The sequence below is a fragment of the Haemorhous mexicanus genome, chromosome 6, assembly GCF_027477595.1.
Source record: "Haemorhous mexicanus isolate bHaeMex1 chromosome 6, bHaeMex1.pri, whole genome shotgun sequence".
Classification (NCBI taxonomy): domain Eukaryota; kingdom Metazoa; phylum Chordata; class Aves; order Passeriformes; family Fringillidae; genus Haemorhous; species Haemorhous mexicanus.
In genome coordinates, this window is record NC_082346.1 from 6,546,529 (window position 1) to 6,565,924 (window position 19,396).

At 39.4% G+C, this 19,396-nt stretch overlaps 1 protein-coding gene across 1 annotated transcript; it reads right to left on the reverse strand.

The window, feature by feature from the left end:
* Nucleotides 1-780: 780 nt before the first annotated feature.
* Nucleotides 781-15,404, reverse strand: SLC5A12 (solute carrier family 5 member 12). Its single transcript, XM_059848126.1, has 15 exons — nucleotides 15,048-15,404; nucleotides 13,031-13,096; nucleotides 11,940-11,991; nucleotides 10,605-10,672; nucleotides 9,470-9,624; nucleotides 8,113-8,253; nucleotides 6,607-6,736; nucleotides 6,183-6,271; nucleotides 5,165-5,277; nucleotides 4,038-4,105; nucleotides 3,601-3,687; nucleotides 2,820-2,998; nucleotides 2,501-2,604; nucleotides 2,132-2,253; nucleotides 781-939 (listed from the first exon to the last, which is right to left on the reverse strand). Exons 1-15 carry the CDS (start codon nucleotides 15,402-15,404, stop codon nucleotides 781-783), a joined length of 1,890 nt encoding a protein of 629 aa, XP_059704109.1.
* Nucleotides 15,405-19,396: the final 3,992 nt, after the last annotated feature.

The window sequence follows — 19,396 nt, forward strand, 5'->3', positions numbered from 1 at the left end:
TGAGTGGGCTCTGCTTCCAAGACAGTTACCAGACAGATTATTTTGCCTAATTATGTGTCTTTTTTTCAAATTTCAGCATGAATTATCAATTAGGAGGCATGATCATCATTAAATGTTTATTTTCTTTATTGCATAAAAGTAGATCCTTTTGAGGTGAAAACTAACACAGATAAAGAACTATCCTGAATTCAAAGTAAAATTTGTTACTCTGCCCTATAGCTTTTACAATGAGAAGCTATAAAGAAAACTTGAATTCCCCAGAGGGAGCAAACACAGTTGTCTTGGTGGCTGAAAGACCAGTCTGGTCTGTACAGGGTTCCTGTGAGGAGACTTTTTGTGATACTTGGATGTAGGCTCAGCCTGACCTCTCTTCTTTCCCTCCATCAGAGGGCAGCGCACAGACTCACCTTAGTGAGATATCTCACAAACTTCTCCAAAGTCTTAATTTATCTCAAGTTCACCTTTGCACCCTCCCTTCAATGATGAGTTGCTGAATAGAGCATGTGATGCAGATGTATTGCAGCTGTGTCTGAGTGGGAGCTTCCACAACAAAATTCATGAAACATTTCTTTTGAAATAGCAGTGCTTCCAAAACCCAATTGTCCCATCATTTCCCAGGTCTGCCAAGAGATTGGTGAGTAAAAATCTGGCCTTTATTGCTATAGAGAGCAGCTGCTCCCTTTTGCTCCACCTACAAGCTGGTAAGTGCAGTAAAAGAAGTTATTAATTTCTAAAGCTGAAGAACTAAAGTTTGATTAAATGTTACTTGTCCCTCAGCTTCTAGAAGCGAGATTCTCTGCTTATATTTGTATATGAATTTTCCTCAGAATTGTAACCACGGATCTGGTGGTTATTTTCTTTGTTAGTATTGTTCTTGAAGGTGTTATCTGTTCTGGTTTTATTTGCAGCAGCTTCAGGCAGTTTTTTCTCAAAGTCCATCTGAAAAAAGAAAGAAAATACCCTTGTAGCTTGAAGCCTGTGTTCACTGCTTTTTTCCTTTGATTAAAGAAAAACTATGAAAACAGTGCAAGAAGAAAAAAAAGTGTTCATTTTGTATGCCTTTTTAATGAGCTACAAAGCCTTGGGACACCTGGAGAATAGCTGGCCCTGTTGCTGTGGAGGAGGAGGAGGTGGGAAGGAGCAGCTCAGATGCTGGTGAGTGCAGCACTGCCTGCTTGTTGCTCTCTGGTGCTGCTCTGGAGGGCAGAAGCCTCAGGGGCTGTGGTGATGGGGATGACAGCAGCAAGAGAGCTTCATGAGAATGTCAGTTCTAACGTCCTTTTCTCTGAGCTTGGTGGAAGATGATAGCTTGGGGAACTGTCTAGGGTGTAAAGTGCAGTTTTGTCCCAGCTGGGAGAGGGAGGTCAGACCCTGTTTTGATGCCTTAGGTTTTAGCTTTATTATTTTCCAGATTCTGTGCTGCTTTAGTGTGTAATTCTGAGTTTCGTATTAAGTATTGGTAAGCTCTCTTCACAGAGTGGATAGACAAAACAATTCCTTTTCTACCTTGGGACCAAGGACAAATGATCCAAATCTCCGGCCCAAGAGCACAAACAACGTGGGCTGAAGAGAGTAAAGCAAGCAGGATGGGACTGCACGGGCTAAAGCTGGAATGGGACAATGAACTGCAAGATGTAAATGGAGCAGAACTGATAAAAGTTAGAGATCCCGTGAGCGCTTGTGCATTTTCGGACCATTTTGGTTCATCTTGGGTGCAGCCCTGGCTGAGCTCTTGTACTCAATGGCCACCCCTCATGGTGTGGCCTTTGAGGCCTTTGAATAAACCCCTGCTTTATTCTTTAGCTCTGTCCAGTCTCTGTTCTAGATCAGCTTCCCAAGGCATCAGTTCCATGGGCTCCTGGCTTTCCTGAGGGCTTTTTGTTTTTTGAGGGCCTGAGTCCCCATATTTGATGAAAATGGGAACAATAGGTAACTTATTGCTGACCAGAGTTTGGCTGATTTCATTTCCAGTCTGTGCTGCTATGCAGCATCCCTTGCAGAAGTTCAAGAGCAGCTGTTGAAGGCTGGTTATATCTCTGCTTAACCTATGCCCTCATTCATGTGGGCACGTGCCCATGTTCCCCTGGCTCCTGGGCCACAGCAGGGCTGAGCTGATGGGGTCAGCACTCACCTCCAGGTTGTCATGCCGCACACCACACCAGAGAAATATTTTGAGTCTTTTGGACCAAAAGCAAAACAGGTCACAGACTGGCTTAATTAACACTGGTGAGATGTCTTCTCCTTTACTAGGTCCTGCAAAAAGAAAGTAGTAATAAGTAAATCTACAGATAGCTGGGTATGAACCTTGGGAGCCTCAGACCATAGACCATGAAGTGGGGAAGCAGGATCAGAGCCCACTGCCCTCTTCTCAGTCTGTGTCTCTGTGGACTTTTTAAAAGCTTTTTTAACAGCCAAGTCAGCTTATGCAAAGGTATGATTGTTTATATATGTGTGTATATATATATATATATATATGTCTATGTATGTTTAGAACACCAACCTGTTATAAAGCTTATCAACAGCCCTGTGATGGCACAGCCCACGCAGCCGATGGCACTGAAGTACAGGTAGGACAGGGAGTACCAGGTGTCTGCCAGCAGAGGCCTGTGAAAAAGTGACAAAAGCAGCTAGTGATGAGCATCAGTTTAAGTTGTTGCCTGACTGAACGAGCACAATGCAGCTCAAGCTGCAGCTGGTGTGACATCTGGCACCAGTCTGCACTCCCAGGCTGCCCTGTCAGTACTTCCTGCAACCCAGCTGCAGGCTGGGGGGCACACTTGGCAAAACATAAGCTTAAGTGGTAACAATAGGAAAAATACCTCTCTGGAGCCAGCATGGGAGCTACTGTTAACAGTGCCTCGGTGCTGTTAGCCAGGGTGCAGTTGAGGGTAGACAGCTGCAGGGGGATGGACTTTGTTTGTGGTGCAGGGTAAATGAAAGAGCCTGTACCAGTCCAAAAAGCCAAGATGATCCCAGCTAAGAGGCCTCCAAGAGCACCCTTGGAAAGTATAGAAAGATACTGTTAAAGATGATAAATGCAAAGTGCTTTTCTGTGAACGTGAATTACTCAGAAGTAGGTAATGATGGGTTACAGTGTAAAGAAATTCTGTTCTCTCTCAACTAAGGTGTAAAACATGGTGTTTTAGTGCTCACTGTTTGTAAAAGTTAAAGCAGAAGTGTGCTTAAAGCTGTGATACAGATTTTAGTTTTACTTCTGCTAACCTTGATGGGAATCCTGATGGGGAAATATGGAATAAGCTCATGTTGTGTTTTGAGTGAAAGAATGAAGGCAAAGCTTTTGAAATCACTCTCTGCATCCCAAGGCTGGTGCAAGTATTGAATAATTTTTCTTCTTAATGAAACGCAGGAAAAAAATTATATAAGACAGCCTTCATGTGAATCTAATCACCAGTTATTCCACAGATGGGTAGAATTAAATTCAGCAGGATAAATTTAGGCAGGGAAAAGGCACGTATAAATAGATCTTAGATTCTCAGGCAATGGATCTGAAAAGCAGCTCAAGGACCTAAACAATTTTCAAAATTGAGTTTTAACCAAAAAACACCTTGATCTTTTAGATCAAGATTTTCATTTACTTACCTTCCAGTTAGCACAGGGAAACACAATTCCCAGAGTAAATAATCCCAGCATGGGCCCCCCACACATCCCGTGGATGGAGAGGGAAGCCTGTGGGTGTAGAGAAGAAAGAGGAGTTCAGGGCAGCAGCTGAGGGGAAGCATGCCCAGTTCTGATTTTAATCTGTAATTTTCTCTGGGAAAATGGTGAGGGAGAAGGGATAGGTAGTGATTTCAGGACACAGTTAGAGACAATCCCGCTCAGTATTTTTTCCTAGCAGTGAGTCAATAGTGAAGGAGTTAGGGGATTTTTTTTTCCTATTTATTCCTCTCAGCAAAATGTCCACAGAAATGGTTTGGATAATCTAGTAGCCATCAGAGCTGGCAGCATTATTTGCTCAGTTCATTACATTTTGTGTTCATTCCTATTCTATTAATTGCATTTCTGAAGCAAGAAAATACCTGCACGACTCCTCCCAGCAGCGATGCTGCTGCGGCCATGGAAGTGCACAGGACGCCATACAGTACACCTGGAAAAGGTAAGGTAGGGAGGTTCTCAGTGCTAGTTAATGGTGGGGATGGCTTCCAGCTCAGTAGTGTCTGAGGTGAACAGCCAGCAGAGAGGAATTGGCACTTCTTATTGGGTCTTTAGAGTAGACCATTACACACCCAGCAGTGGCTTGTATGAAGTCTCATTGGGTTTTTGGTGGATTGATATTTCTTACAAAGTAGAACAATAGCAATGAAATTAATTAGAAGTTATGCCTCATATAGGCATGTTTCTGTTGCCTTTAAGTATCACTTTTTAAAAATAATCTAACAAATTAGTTGAGAAATGATAAAACAGCATGGCTTTCTTCCCTTGACACCAGTTTTAACTTTATGGTTGGTGAAACTCTATATGCACCAGCCTTGAGTAAAGCCAGCCAAAACTTCTGTGCTAGCACACCTTGGTTTCAGACATAAAAATTATCTTTCTAGGTCCAGAGTGAAAAAACTAAGTGGAAAAACCAGAAGACTAGAAGCAGTTGCAGAGATAGAAAATAGATGGGTTTGGCACTTTCGTTATATTTATGAATTTTAATAGAATTCTTATGGTTTTATTATGGTATGAAGGGTTATGATCTTACTGCAATAATTGTAACAAATATCCTAAAAATTAAAATAATGTTTGACATGCTGATGAAGTTTTGTGGGGGTTTTATTTTTTTGTTTTCATACTTTTTTCTCGGAAGAGCTGAATAACCTGCTTATGCAATAGTCTAACTTTGAATATAAATTATCTACTGTGTTACGCTAAATAAATACTACTATAGAGTAATATGGTAATAACTACATTAACATTCTTTCTGTGTTATGAAGAGTGTTTTCCAATACTTTCAGTAGACCAAATTTTTCCAAGGATTTTGAGTGGAGGTTGTTCATGCTAGTCTCTGTTTCACTGCCATATGGTGCTGATGATGCTACTGAGGCCTCAGGCTGATGTTCACCTGGAGGGTTTATAGAGTGTTACATTCCTGTTTCTGAGAGAGTCTCTCTTTGCAGTGCTCTTTGCTGCTAAAGAAAGGGGTCTCATCTGGAGTACCCACACAAGCCTTTGCTGATCCACGTGCTCATCTTCTCAGAGATGTTTGGGAAACCTTTCTTGACCAAGTCTTCAAATGTAACAGTTGCTAAAGCATTGATGCTGGCAGCTACCGTGCTGTAGAAAAGGAGAAGAATGGTAAGTAAATAGGAAGCAATATAATCTGGAATCAAGTTGTATTTATATAGAAATGCTTCCTCTTTTTCAGCACTAATGCTCTCCAAGAACTGTATGATTCATAGTATTTTTAATATCTGCTACTTTAACTGGGGAGGTTTCTGCTGCTTCTGCAATTGCTGGGGGCTCTGCTTCGTGCTGGCATAGAACAAGATAAAAACACATCCTAACTTACCCTTCTTTTTACAAGTTTGCAAAGGCTTTAAGTATAGACATGTTCCAGAATTAAAACCTTACTCCCTCACAAACTGAAGGATGTGCAGTCAGCACTAGTGCCACCCTGGTCCTCAATGAATGGCCCAACTCTTTTAGCTGGATGAGTGAGCCTGTTTTTGGTGAATACAGTTCAGATAGACTTACTGAAAATGTTTATACCCCTCACTATGGTATTGTGGCAGTTACCTTAAGTAAAGACAGTTTCACCATGAGCAGCTCCCAGGAGTATTTTGGGAAGTTGAACTTAGTTTTTCTACACTTTCTTTGTATTGGTAACGTTATTCTAAAACGTATTTGGGATAAAAAGATACTGGAAATGTGGAGTTAGACTTTATGATAAACATAATCATAGAAAAATTTAGGTTGGACAAGACCCCTAAGGTCACGGAGTTCAACTGTTTACCCAGCACAGTCAAGTCCACCACTAAAGCAAGTCCCTAAGTGCCACATGCACATGTCTTTCAAATATCTCCAGGGATATAGCATAATTCAACAAAGAACTACTGCTACTTCCTAGAATGTTCTAAGAGAAACAGCTGGGCTTTTCTTAGGGTTTCATATTTTGACCTCATTCTGGATCCTCAAAAAATTATCATAAACAGCTAAAATGTCAGTTCACATTCACAAACCTTAGTGTTCCACTGAATGCACAGGCAACAAACAGTCCTGGGACTCCTGGCATCGAAGAAAAAATGTCCATAACAAAGTATGGCATGAGCTGGGATAGAAAGAGCACAAGAGCAACACAAGAAATGAATTAAAGTAACAGAAGCAAAATATTTTATGTTTATTAGCATGTTACTAAATTCTGGTGTTGTCCCAAATAAACACAGTTTCAGATTTTCAGCAAAGGGAGTGTCTTTTGGCAAAAATATTCAGTTGAATTAATACTGCAGGAGTGCCAGAATAGATATTATTGCAGTCCTGATCTGGCACCCACCTTAGTCCCTGAGTGCTGAAAGGACATAGAGCATTGCACAAAATTAAACTGTTTTGATATGTGCTATATCTGAGGCCAAAGCAACTCCTAATTGTTGTAAAGGACATCTGTACCTGATCAGGAGCTGAAATGAAAGCAGCAGTCCAAGGGTCACAGCTCTTGTAATGAGAGTACATCACCAGTCCACAAAATACTGCGCACACTAGGACTGTCCAAAGTCCCAATAAATTCAGGTAAAGTGCCCTAGAGCGGAAGAGGGAAAACTGTTTAATGGAAGATAAATTTAAAAGTTGTTAAAAGTACTTATTCTGAACTTTTTTAGGAGATCTTAATCCCAATTTGTTATATAATTTAAACTGGCTGTATAATTCAAAACAAGATGAAAAATTAAAAAAAAAGGAAAAGTACACCATCCCTATGCTATAGGGCAAGGATAAAGTTTCCAAGCCACTCCATAGAGGTGGGAGAGTCAAGTAACCTCAGCCCAGAATGGGCTGCACTGAGGGCTGGGTCTGTAATGCCTGTCCGTTGTAAGAACAGTTTTTTGCCTGTTGGGAGATGCTGATGCTGCTCTCCCTTTAGAGCGCACAGAATATTGTTTCCAGTGTTACCATACAAAGTAGCAGTCCTGGTGGTTTTTCACTGTTCCGTGAATGGATGTGGGTGACAGCCTCTGCTGGGAAGGTTGTGTGGCTGTGGTTCAGCAATCCTGCAGGTTCTGACAGCTGCTAGGATTTACAGAGCTCACAACCTGTTTGGACACACCTTGCACAAGATCTATTGCTAAGGCCAGTTCAGAGTGTGCTACCAGGAAACAAAGGTTAACCCAACTTGTTACTAGTGATGTTCTCACTGGTGTGACTTCTAAATGCTTTTCAGACACTGCATTTTCTACAGGATGAATTCGTATAGACAGTCATGACCTTCAGAGAAATTAATGGGTTTACAGTCAGCAAAAAAGCTAACTGTTTGAAAAAGGAAAAAATTATCACCTTTATTCTTTAGCCTCATGTGCAAGCAGTTGGCCCTAGGTGTGTGAAAAAAATCTGATTGTTTGGTAAAATATGTCTAGCAATGAATATATTATTGCTGAAGTTGAGGTGGGTAGCAAGCTGGAGAACTTGGTATCTATATTGTGAAGATTCACTTTGTTCTTCATTGATTCTGATTATTCTGACACTGCAGAATTTTAAGAAATTATTAAGATTTAATTTTATTTAGGTAATACTTTGTACTGTAGTGCTCTACTAAATCAATAACAGCTTTTAATCCTGTAAAACATAAACACAGTTTCAATAGATACATTTTTACAATGAGGTCGTAGATAGCACAATTTCTGCGTTGGCATCTTTGCCATACTCTCCTTCTGAGGATTAGTTTGTCAGCCTGATCATAAATTGATAAGCTGCAAGAGATAGATTTCTCTTTTTGTTCTGCATATACTTAAGTAATTTCAAGGCAGAGGTAGTAAGACTGTCAGAGCAAAATTAGCTTACTACCACCTAATGGCATCCCAATATTTATTTATCATATAAATATATGTTGTTTGTCAGTATAGCTGACAAACTTAGTGTAATGCTTGATTGATTGCAGGAATAGGTTAATGACAGGTAGCTTACAGTTTAGCATGCCTTTCTGATTTGCAGGAAATGCATCTCTGTATTGTGGACTGATTGACTCCATAGAGCCCTAGCCAGGTAAATGTTCCCCCAATAACTATTGTCCAGAAGGTATGTCGTCTCAAAGGATCAAGATCAAAGCTAGAAGAAAGAAAGAAAGAAACAATTTTTTTATTTAAGCATATTTTTTTCAGCAAGTAGTAGGTGATTTTTTTGAACTATCTGGCATGTCCTACCATCTGAATCAAAAATTCTGCATTGGTAATACTGTTTCCTAGAACAGACAACATCCGATGTGCTCAGTTTTGGAAGTTTTTTACTTTTATATTGGAATGCATTGTTTTCAAGACAGGATAAACAAATATCATTCAGACCTAGTCAGAGGATCACTTAATTCAGATTAATCAAATTTATAAGGGTGCTTATGCTCAGACATCCAACGTGTGTCATATTGTAGCGCACCTACAAGCCATCCTGCCTGGGACCCCATCTTCTGTAAGGCACAAAGTCGCTTACCAAACTCTAAAAAAATCCAGCAGACTTTTAGTAATTATTATTAATAATTATTCATAGTTTTGTTTATAATTAATAATAATAATTATAATATCAATTCCTTTACAAGAAATTGCTTCAGCTGCTGTGTTATCTTTTGTACAACAAAATTCTGCTAGTCTGCAAATCTAACTTGTACAAGTATATTTTTCTGTTTCAAATGTGTAATCTTTGCAGTTCTCCTTATCTTGGCTGGGACAGCAGATAACATTTGACCTTGCTGCTGGATTCTGTCACTGACTTGCCTTGATTAACCAAAAAAGGCCCTCAACAGCCAAAGGAAGATCAGATTTCTGTCCCAGTGCACTGGTGCACTATTGCCTGCTGCTGTGGTGAGTGCAAGTAAAACAGTGTCTGTTTTATGAATAGAAAATGAAAGATATATACAATTAGCCACTGAGATTAGCTCAATTGATTAGAACATGGTGCTAATGGCATCAAGGTTTCATGTTTGATCCCTTTATGGGCCATTTATTTAAGAGCTGTACTTGTTGATCCTTGTGGATCCCTTCCAACTCAGAATATTCTGTGTATGAAATTGGTAGGAATAATTGGGCTGCATTTGTAGCTACACAAGGAAAAATGGCAAATCTCCCCTTCAGTTCAGCAGACCTTTGATTTCTTTAAAGAGTTAAGCTTTCCTAAAGGTCAAATGCATTGCCAGTAGCTGAAGAGAGGAGGAATGGACTTCTCTGAGTCACCAGGGTTGTTTAATAGCAAGTCTGTGTATTTTTGGCTTACTGAGGGTATGGTTTCTAAACACTAAATATACAGACAGGAATGGTTTGCATCATTTGTTTCTTACTCAAATATGTTTAGCCGAGATCCTTCATGGGCATCTTCCCAGACTTTGGTTGCTCCACCATTCAGACTAGTTCCTCGAATCAGAACCACCATGAAGCCAGCCACCATAACAACCATTTGAAATGCATCTGTCCAGACAACAGCTTTTAATCCTCCCTAGAACAAAGAGAAACTGTACACCCCCAATCTTCTTTCCTGTTGCTCAAGTACTGAAAAATGTACCAAGACTCCTTATTTGACAGCACCTGAGCTGTATGTGCAGCACCCAGCAAATCAGGGCTCTGTATTCTCCCAGAAAGTGTGTATTTTTGCAAGTTGGAAAATTTTACAGCCTAAATAGTTTGTCCAAGGGCACAGAAGAATATTTGACTTTCAGTTAAAAGCTTTTTTCCTGCCCCCTTTACATGCATTTAAAGAACGTATCATGGTGTGGAACAAAAGCTTAGGGAATTTTGGCCTGTACCTACATCCCATAGGACTCCATATGTTCCCAGAGCCCACAATTAGCCCAACACAGAAAAACAGCTCCAGAAAATTTGCTGTTCAGCTTCTTCCATAGCTTTCATATTTGACCAGATCAGTACTAGAGCACATAATAAGTGTTTTCAAAAGGAGTGGAGTGCTATATTGAAAAAAAAATCATTAGTGGCAATGAGAATGGCACTTAGTTTGTGTCCTGAGCCACAGGGCTCTGCTGCTTCACTGCAAATATCTATGCAATATATCTGGTTTGGAGTTTGGAGTCTAATGCTCCTTCCATGCAAAAGTAAAGCTCTCTGACCTGTTGATTATCCTTCCTAGGTTTTAGTGCTTTGTTCTTGAGCACAATTTTCATTGCAGTGTTTTTTAGGCTATAACTTGTAACAGATAAGAAGCATCTCAAAAGAAGACAGGAGATGCTTATTGCCTCCTTATCTGGACTCTGTCTCAAGAGGTCTGTTTTAAACATGGATACATACAGCAGAGAATTAGAGAGGATTTTTTTTTCCTCCAAATAGACTTCCTTATAACACAGAATGTAGAAGAAATTTCTGTGTTCTTCACAGGAGCCATCCTTCTCTGATTGTGTGTCATATTTAAAGGATGGTTGAATTAACCGCCTGTGTTCCAAGTACTCAGTTTTATCTGTTACATACCAGAGTGCAATAGAAAGTGCAGACAACTCCTGTTGCAGCTACAGAGCCCCAGAGTTCAAATCCAGTGACTGTGAAACCAATGAAAACAAAATTGTTAGTGAAATGGGTGTGAGTCATCTGGAAGGCAGCAGAGGAGCTGTAATTCTTTAGCTTTAGAAGGATAGGAGTAATTAGTAATTTTAATCTTTTGTGTCTATTAGGAGCTTTGCTTGATTGTTCAGGTTTTGTAGAACTTCTGGATACTGTTTTTCATTGTTTTCTTTTGAATTAAAATTAACTAACTTTCAAGCAAAAGTAAGAATACTTGCATAAAGCAAAAATGTCATTCTGATGGGACAGAGCTTTATAAGCAATGCTTCACTTCTGTTCTTAGTCCAGAACTTTGTCTTGAGAAACCAAGTTCTTCAGAGATTCCCAAAAATCCTAAGATGAAAAAAATCCCCAACCCCTACGTAATTCCATTACCTGCATCTAAGAATGATTTAATGCTAAAATGAGCTTCATTAAAACAAATTTTTGTATTCATTTTGCTTCATAAAGTTTCTTTACACAAAATGCACAAATTTTGTTTTGGCTGATATAGGAATCTTACCCACCAGCCATAGTCTGTGAGGGCAAAAGCTATTTGTAAAGGTTCTCTTATTAGCCAAGTTAGTATGATGTAATTATGAATGAGAACTTGCACATGGAATTCAGCTGCATGACAGAGGAAGAAAGTTTGGCACTGTGTGAGTGGTGGAATCAGTCTGAATTGCAACTCAGATAATGAATAAAGAAAAGAGCCTCACAATCTCTTCCCAGTCAGTTTTGGTAAAATCAGAATTTGGGCCATGATGATTCCTTGTGCCCTATGACAGCAAAATTACAATCCCACCTATGGTGATGGATGCCTTATGCCCAGTTTGTGAATATTAATTGAAGAAGTCTGGGGGCAGACAGCAGAACAGCATTCATCTCTGGCTGCAGGGAAAAGAGCCATTCCCATGGAAACCTGAATACAAGAGACAGGAACAGGGGCAATCAAAGTACATAGTATGGTCTTGGATCATCAGCTTGTACTGTGGACTTTGTCAGAATGTTGGGAAATTGTTAGCTTCAGGTCTCTTCAGGCGGTACTGAGTGGGAAGAAGAGCAGAAGAGCAACCACAGGGCTCCTGCTGATGTTTGGGTATGAGAGGAACCTTGGGGGTCAGAAATGCGGTGAAGGGAAAGAACCTTTCTTATAGAACCTTTGAGCAGAGTTGGGTTTTTATCTATTTTTTTACTCCTTTTACTCAAGCAATCCCTCTGGTGTGGTTATTTGGGGTAGCAGTGTAGTGCAGCATAAGAACTCACCTTGGTTGAGTGCCAATGATGGAGCATAGACCACTATTCCTGTGTAAAGGATCTGAAGGAGAAAAATTATGTGTTTGAATGCTCAGTGATAGAACTTGTATTTAGAGTAGGGCTCTGAGCAAAATACCAGATCTAGGGTTTCTTCAGATCAGCTTGTATTGTACTATGGCTTTCTGTTTCAGCCCTTAAAAATTAAAATGTTGTGTTTAGTTCCTTTCTGAGGGGAGGACCATTATCTGTGTTACCTATTATTTCTGTTACCTACCTTTGTATTACCAATTTCTCTACTGCTAAGACAAGTACAGGACAAAATATCCTCATGAAATAGAAAAAGGGTATCTCCAGAAAACACTAATAGTGATACAGAAATAAAGTTGCATTGATCTTAGATATTAAATTTTCACTTTCCCATTCAATCCCTTTTGAAGTAACTGACTCAATACCTTTTATGTGTAAGATCTGAGAGAACTGATGGAGAAACAGAGCATCAAAGTCACTAAGCATTCAGATCTATTGCCAAAGGTTTGGGAATAATTAAAAAGGAATTAATGCAGAAGAAAATGTCTCCTAATTTCCCATCAATTCCTACCTTTCCATTAAATACACAAATAATATAACCTTTCAAGATGGTCACAGCAGTGACCATCGTGAGGCCGCAGCTAGCAGGGCATCTGCCCTACAATGATACCTTGTACAGCAGTTTTCAAATAGGATACTTCACCTCAGTGTCATGAATGGGTAACTGAACATACTCAGTGAAGCTTGACCAGCTTCTCAAGAAAGACAGAATCCACTTGTTTGGGAAGAGAGAGGCTTCCGGTGAACATAATGTGACCAAGAATGTGCTGAGAGAGTACAGTCCAACATGTGTTAAAGACAACTAAAATGGCATTCTTAATACTAAACAGGAAAAGTTAGGGCAGTTAGTTAAAAATATAATCATACTTTCTTTTTAGCGTTCATAGTTCAAGTGAAAAAAAAAAAAGAGTACTCATTATAACATCTCATAAAAAATGTAGTGTATGAGACTAGTCTGTAAAAATCAATGTTGAGTGAAATTAGCATAAAAAAAAGAGTCAATGTTGTCTTACCGTCTGGAGGATGTAAATCAATGTTGCAGCAAGGCGGACAATCTTGTTAAATCTTAACTCCAAATACTGGGAAAAAGAGTAATCTCAGTAAAGTGCACATGTAGCATCTGTGACGCAGCTGTTACCCTTCTGTTTGCCCCAAGTGACACCTTACTGTGCAAGTAAACTTCCTGGCAGCTGGCACTGCTGCTGTGAGCAGCTAATGAGGAGAGCAGGATTGTCATTCGACAGAAGGATAATTACATTTAAGAAATCAATTTCCTCATCTGAACCAGGTGAAGTTCTATATTGGGTTGCAGTAATCAATACCTCCTTTGCACCAGGAATAACTGGAAGATCTCAAAAACTACAAAGAAATTTTAACTTCAAATGAAGATACATTGCAGCTCTACAACAAGGAAACTTGAGCTCATCTCTAGCAGAAATAGCATCAACTCCAGTAATGCCTAAAGTGGAGGTGGAGCAGATGGTGAAGCAGCAGCATGGAGTTTCCTGGGGTGGGAGCTGAGCTGGCTTTCCCCCTTGTTCTGTCTCAGCCTAAAGCCAAATCTGCACATCACCAATATGAAGAGGCACAAAGGGGGATCTTGGGGACTTCCAGGCTCAAGGATGTGGAGAGGTGTTGCCACCTTCAAAAGAACTGCAGAGGTAAATGGATCTCTAGACCCAAAAGCCCAGATTTTAAGGCGGAATCACTACCTGGGGTCTCTGCAGAGTCTCTCTGCCCCATGGCAGCCCCCATGCAGGGAGGGTCTTCTTGGGCCACAGTCCCATGTGCCCCGCAGCAGACACCAGGCATGGCCTGTACAAGTTTTCTCTCTTTTACAAGTCTCTAGGCTGTGCAGTTTATACTGCCAAAGCATCTTTTTTTTTTTTTTTCTCATGCTGATCTTGTGTTTCTTGCATAATAAACCCCACAGTCTGCCATATAAATACATGGCTAATTTATGTAACTTGATCTATTTCTAAAAATAATTCGTGAACCAACAGTCATCTTTCCAGCATGCTTGAAGGGTCTTCTCCACCTACAATGACCCTTTTCCTGGTTCACGTGACAAAAATAATTAACTCTCTGACATTGGATCAAAACCAACTAAAAAATGCAACTACTTTCCGCATTTGACAGTTTTACTCTTCACTGACCTGAAAGTATTTCCAAATACCCAGGCAGATCTGTTTGACCAAATTTCCTTCCTTGGGTTTGGGCTCAGTGAGCATGAGCAGCTTTTCTGTTACCAGAAGGTTCCTTGTGAACAAACCCAGCTTCATCATCCAATTCATGTGTAGTTGAAACTGCCCACAGAGGAGCAACCAAACTTGCAGGAGCTGACTGAAGTGAGTAAGAGGCCATCCCAAATGGTCAGTAGCTGTCCTGTGGATGTGCACTTTATAAGGGCTGCTACTGAACTGTGTTATGAAGGAAAAAATGTGTTCCAGAGAAAAGGCCAGGCAAAAAACACTACAAAATTCAGAGGTCATTAATTTATTTTCCTGGAGAATGCTTGAATTCATTCTTCAGCCCTTTTTTTTTTTTTTTTTTCTTTTTTTAATTTTTTTGAACAAGCCTTCCGCCTTCTTTCCCTTCTTCCCACCACAGCCACTTAGATATAGTAACTTGGCCAAAATTACCATATCTGGACTAAGTTTGAATTGGATAGTATTGAATGTTGTTCCTAAAGTCTGTCTCTCTAAACCAGAGCAGAATACTCAAAGACCAGAAGCATTTGGATATGCTTAAATATTTTCCAGCTGTAACTTAATTTGGTGGTGTGTGTAAACCCATATCCTGTCTGTGCTATACGTGCATAAAAGGAGCTCTGACCCTTAGATTGGGATTTCAGCTTATGCAATATAAATAAGTAGTTTATATAATGTAAATTATTTCTAAAAATAATTAGTATATCAATATATTTGTTCTGTGAAACACTGCAGAAAGCTTTTTGTCAAAGATTTTTCTCTAAAAAATATACAATTAGTTATGCTAGAATAGTGCCTTTATTTTATGATTTTTACTTACCTCATAAGTGCTTGTGATGCCAGATCTATAAAAAACAGGTAGAAAAAGTTCAGAAGTAAAAATTATGACAAGTGTATATGAAAGAAAGAAGAGCACAAAGGATGCCCCATAACGATACACTTCGGAGGGTGTCCCCAAGACTGTCACTGCTGACATGAAGCTTGATGTAAGAGAAAAAGCTATGGGTCCACATGTCATCTGCCTACCACCCACCAAAAATTCCTTTGAAGTTTTCTTTTTCCTCTCTTTAACTGCAAAAAAGACTCCAATGCTGGCAGAGACTAAAAATAGTGCTGCAAAAACAATATAGTCCCAAGTCACAAATTTTTTGACTTCTGGAGCTACAAAGTTTGGCATTGCACGAGTTGTATAATTCTCTGAAGGAAGATTCTGGTTTACTCTATCTGCTGCTATGACCAGATTGACTCTGTTGACTGAAAAGCTGAATCTTATCAGCAATGACAAAAAATAAACTGGAAGAGTGTTCAGCCAGAACACTTTTTCTAATCCCGTTCTGTTCTAAGGAGTTAACAAAAAAAAAGGTAGCTAAGGATGAATTAAGGAAGAATACACTTAGACCCAAGTACTGTGGGTGCTTCTGCCAGGCAAGCTGAAATGAGGGAGTTAGCTGTGAAATCTGTGCTACAATCCCTTTTTATCTGTAATGTGTAAGTTTAAGGTTAAACGTTAGCCTAGGCACATTGACATGATCCAACTCTTTTCTAATGTCTCAGCATTTTTTGATAATGAAATGAGCAATAGAGAAAAAAATAAAGAGGAGAAAAAGGAAGGGAAGCTCACTGTACAAAGCTGTCATCTCTCTGAGTTCATTTTCAGAGAAACAGTTTCCTCATATGGTTAAAAACTGATCTTGAATGCCAGCAATAGGCTTTGCAGCTGTCCTTTGAGATGCTAAATGTGCTCCTGGGTAGAATCTCTGGAACTTAAAGTGGCCATAAGAAACTAAAGTGTTTAATGGTTAAAACTAATTATGGTGCTCCTCCCCCACCTGCTGTAGTTGAGCCTTGGTGTGTTTGGAAACCCAGTAGACCTCCAGATGTGTGGTTTGTGCTGCACTGTCTGAGGGTGAGTTTCTGTTAGAATCTAATTTTTAAGTGACTTCTACCAAAGACAATATAGCTTCTGTGGGTTCATGTGAGAAATTACTTCTTTTATTTATCCATATAAAATTTTGTTGGACTTACAGGACTACAGAATCATAGAAAACCAGACTGAACTGCAAAATTTATCTTAACTATGTCTTTGGCATAATTTTTTAAATTCAATTATTAGGTTTTCCTTTTGTGTTTTTGTTTTAAATAATTGAACATTCATTTTATCCTCATAAATGCCATGACAATACATTTTCCAAAGAGGTAGGAAAGTACTTGTCATCCTGAAGGATTAACTTGTACAGAGAGGTAGTGTGTGTAATGACAACCCTGAAGGAAGGGTGGAGAGTGTATTGTGAGGAAAATTTTAAAAAGAAATTACGTAACCTTGGGAGAGCTTTAAATAGCAGAAGTCGTTTTCTTCAGCATTGTCTTGGTGAGGGATGGATCCCCACATCTCTGAAGTCGTTGGTAAATAGAGGCGGTTTTGCTGTGTCAGTAGCAACTAAGTGTGTGTCCAGACCAAAGTCTTGCCTGTTCCCATCCGTTCCTCAGGAGAAGGACTTCTTCTGCTCATGTGGGCAGTAGAGATTGTGCAATTTTATAGTTGATTTTGGTGAGACTGGGTGTGAAGGGGGGAGTTGAAATTCCCCTTTTATTGCCAAATGTGAGCTGAAAAAGACAAACAAAAAACCCAAACCAAAGGTACTTCTTTAAAGGTACTGCTGCATGCAGAGAAAATACTTTTAGTCCACGTAAGTTAAAAATACGAAGTGCAGGTTTGGAACCTATGACCCCAAATGTGTGAAAGCCAGAGTATAGATGTAGCAATTGCCATGGCACACCACTATGTAACCTGTGACTCATGGGTGATGAGATGGAGGGGCTAGAGGAGACAGCAGTGAACCATGTTCCATGGTGTGGATCAGAGTCAGTACAGGTGACAAACTGAGAGTTTTCACACAACTGTGTTTGCCAGTATGCAACCATCACTGGTTAATATTTCTCTTTTGTACACACCAAATGCCTTAGAGTGTTGCACTCTCAAAAAAGCAGCCAAGCATTCCCCTGTTTTTGAGAGGGTGGGGTTTTTTTGTATTTCCCCCCCCCCTTTTTGTTCTTCTCTCCTTATAAGTGTGGATATGGATATGAATATTTTCTGCATGCTTTATTTAATACCCACAGGTCTTATTAATAAATGTCTCTAGCAATAGTAAGAGCTATGTCATTACAACATGGAGTTTCTGAGAACAACCATCAACCCAATCTGGCAGGAGGCTAATTTAATAGTGTTTGTATGCAGCTTGTAGGGCCGACCAGGAAAATCATAGATTGATCTAGCCTGATCACAGGGACATCAAGTGAATTCACGAAAAGTTGCAAAACCTTCAAACTTGAGGGTATTTCTTCTTAAATTTGAGCTGCTGAACATGCATTACCTGAATGCATGTTCATCAGTCTTACAATGTTGAGAGGGCAGAGAACTCAACATTGAGTTCTGCACTGGGGAAACTGTTTCTAAAGCCTGGGATAAAAAATGAAAATATAAAGCAAATGAAAAAATAATCATCTGAGTCAAGGTTTCTCTCCTAGTCCTGTTACCAAAGAAACTGTAAGTTTAAGATCCCTGTTATAGCCATTCTAGGAAAATAAGTGTAGTGTAAAAATTCCTCTTGGCATAAATACAAGCCTGCAGAATTTTTTTTTAAATTGCAAATGTTTTTTTCCAGGAGAAAAGTGGAGATTTTTTGAATGATAGTGTTTTACACAAAGTAGGAAAAAACTAGTGGAATAACAAAACTGAAAATCAAGCTAGAAATGTAAATTTGTGTATTTATCATGCCATAGTTGTCTTGACACATTTCCAGCATCATGTCATGGGGTTGTTCAGAATAACCATTTTGGCTAAATCTCACACAGAAAAAAACAGTATAACTTAGATATACAATTTCTGGAGGAAAAAAAAATTAATTAGTGTGGAAACACTTGTTATTCTGTCATGTTGTTATTCTTAATGTGGAAATAATTGGTATTTTTATTTCCCTGAAATAATAAGATTATTTTGAATTTATGCAAACTCTTGTGAAACTAATTTTTAGCCAGGGTAACCCAAGGAAGAACCTTCATTTTTTGAAGGTTCAATACCTCTTTCAATATCTGACCAAGAATCTGACAAGAAATTCCAAGCTGAGTGTTTCACTTTTCCACTCTGGGCTCTATGCATCTGAGGTTCTATGTAAGGCCTCATTTCAACATGTGAAAAAACCACTCCAGGATAGCAAAATTAAGGGTGTGACTAATGCAGTCAGGCAGGAAAACTTGCAAGGAATGCTCTTTTCCATGAGCTGCTGTCCCTTTTTGCCCCTGACTGTGGGGAGCATAAGCCTTTTGGGGGGGACAGGAGACACAGCTGGGTGAATGGATAATCAATGTATAACATTACATCTTTCAGTTTGCGATCAGGGAAAAGACAAACCTTTATTCAGCATTCTGTTGGCTTGAGAGTTGAGCCTCTCTTGTAGCACTTGTGAGATGCACCTGCCTTATCCTAAAATGCAGAAAAGTGATGCTCTATGTGCACACTGTTCATATTTACAAGCACTTCCCTAGGAGGAAGCTGAAGATACCTCTGCCTAATGCTCTCACCACCACAGCTACGTTGTCCACTCTTGTTGTCCTTTTTTCTTCTTTTTTTCCTTGCTATGAGAGCTTTCAGTTTGCGAGGATAGAAGTCATCCCTGTCTAAGGCCAGACTAGAATCATGTAGTCTGATGCTCCGTGATCAGATCTTGAATGTTTTTTCTGGCTTCAGCTGAGTTAATCTGCTAGACTTGTCATGTGTAACAGTTCCAGAACCTGACCCCTGATCCAAGACTGACTGGTCACTAGTACTGAGAAGAAGAAAAATGAGTTTTGAATTCCTAAATTACTTAAAATTTTTTCATCTTCTGCACTTATTTTGATGTTGAAGTCCAGTACTTGAGTCTGAGATGTGTCCACTGTGTCATTCTGTAACATAATATCAAGTCACATGTAAATTTGATACCCCTTAGTTGATATCCATTTGTTGGTGCTACTCTAAATGCTTAGATCTATACATGTAAAATAGACTTAACTTAAAAAATTAGGATCTCCTCACAGGTTGTATACTTTGCATAGTATCCATAAACAGCCTCTAAATATTATTACAAAAAAATAAACATTACATGTATTTCTGTAAGGAAAGGATTTCTAACA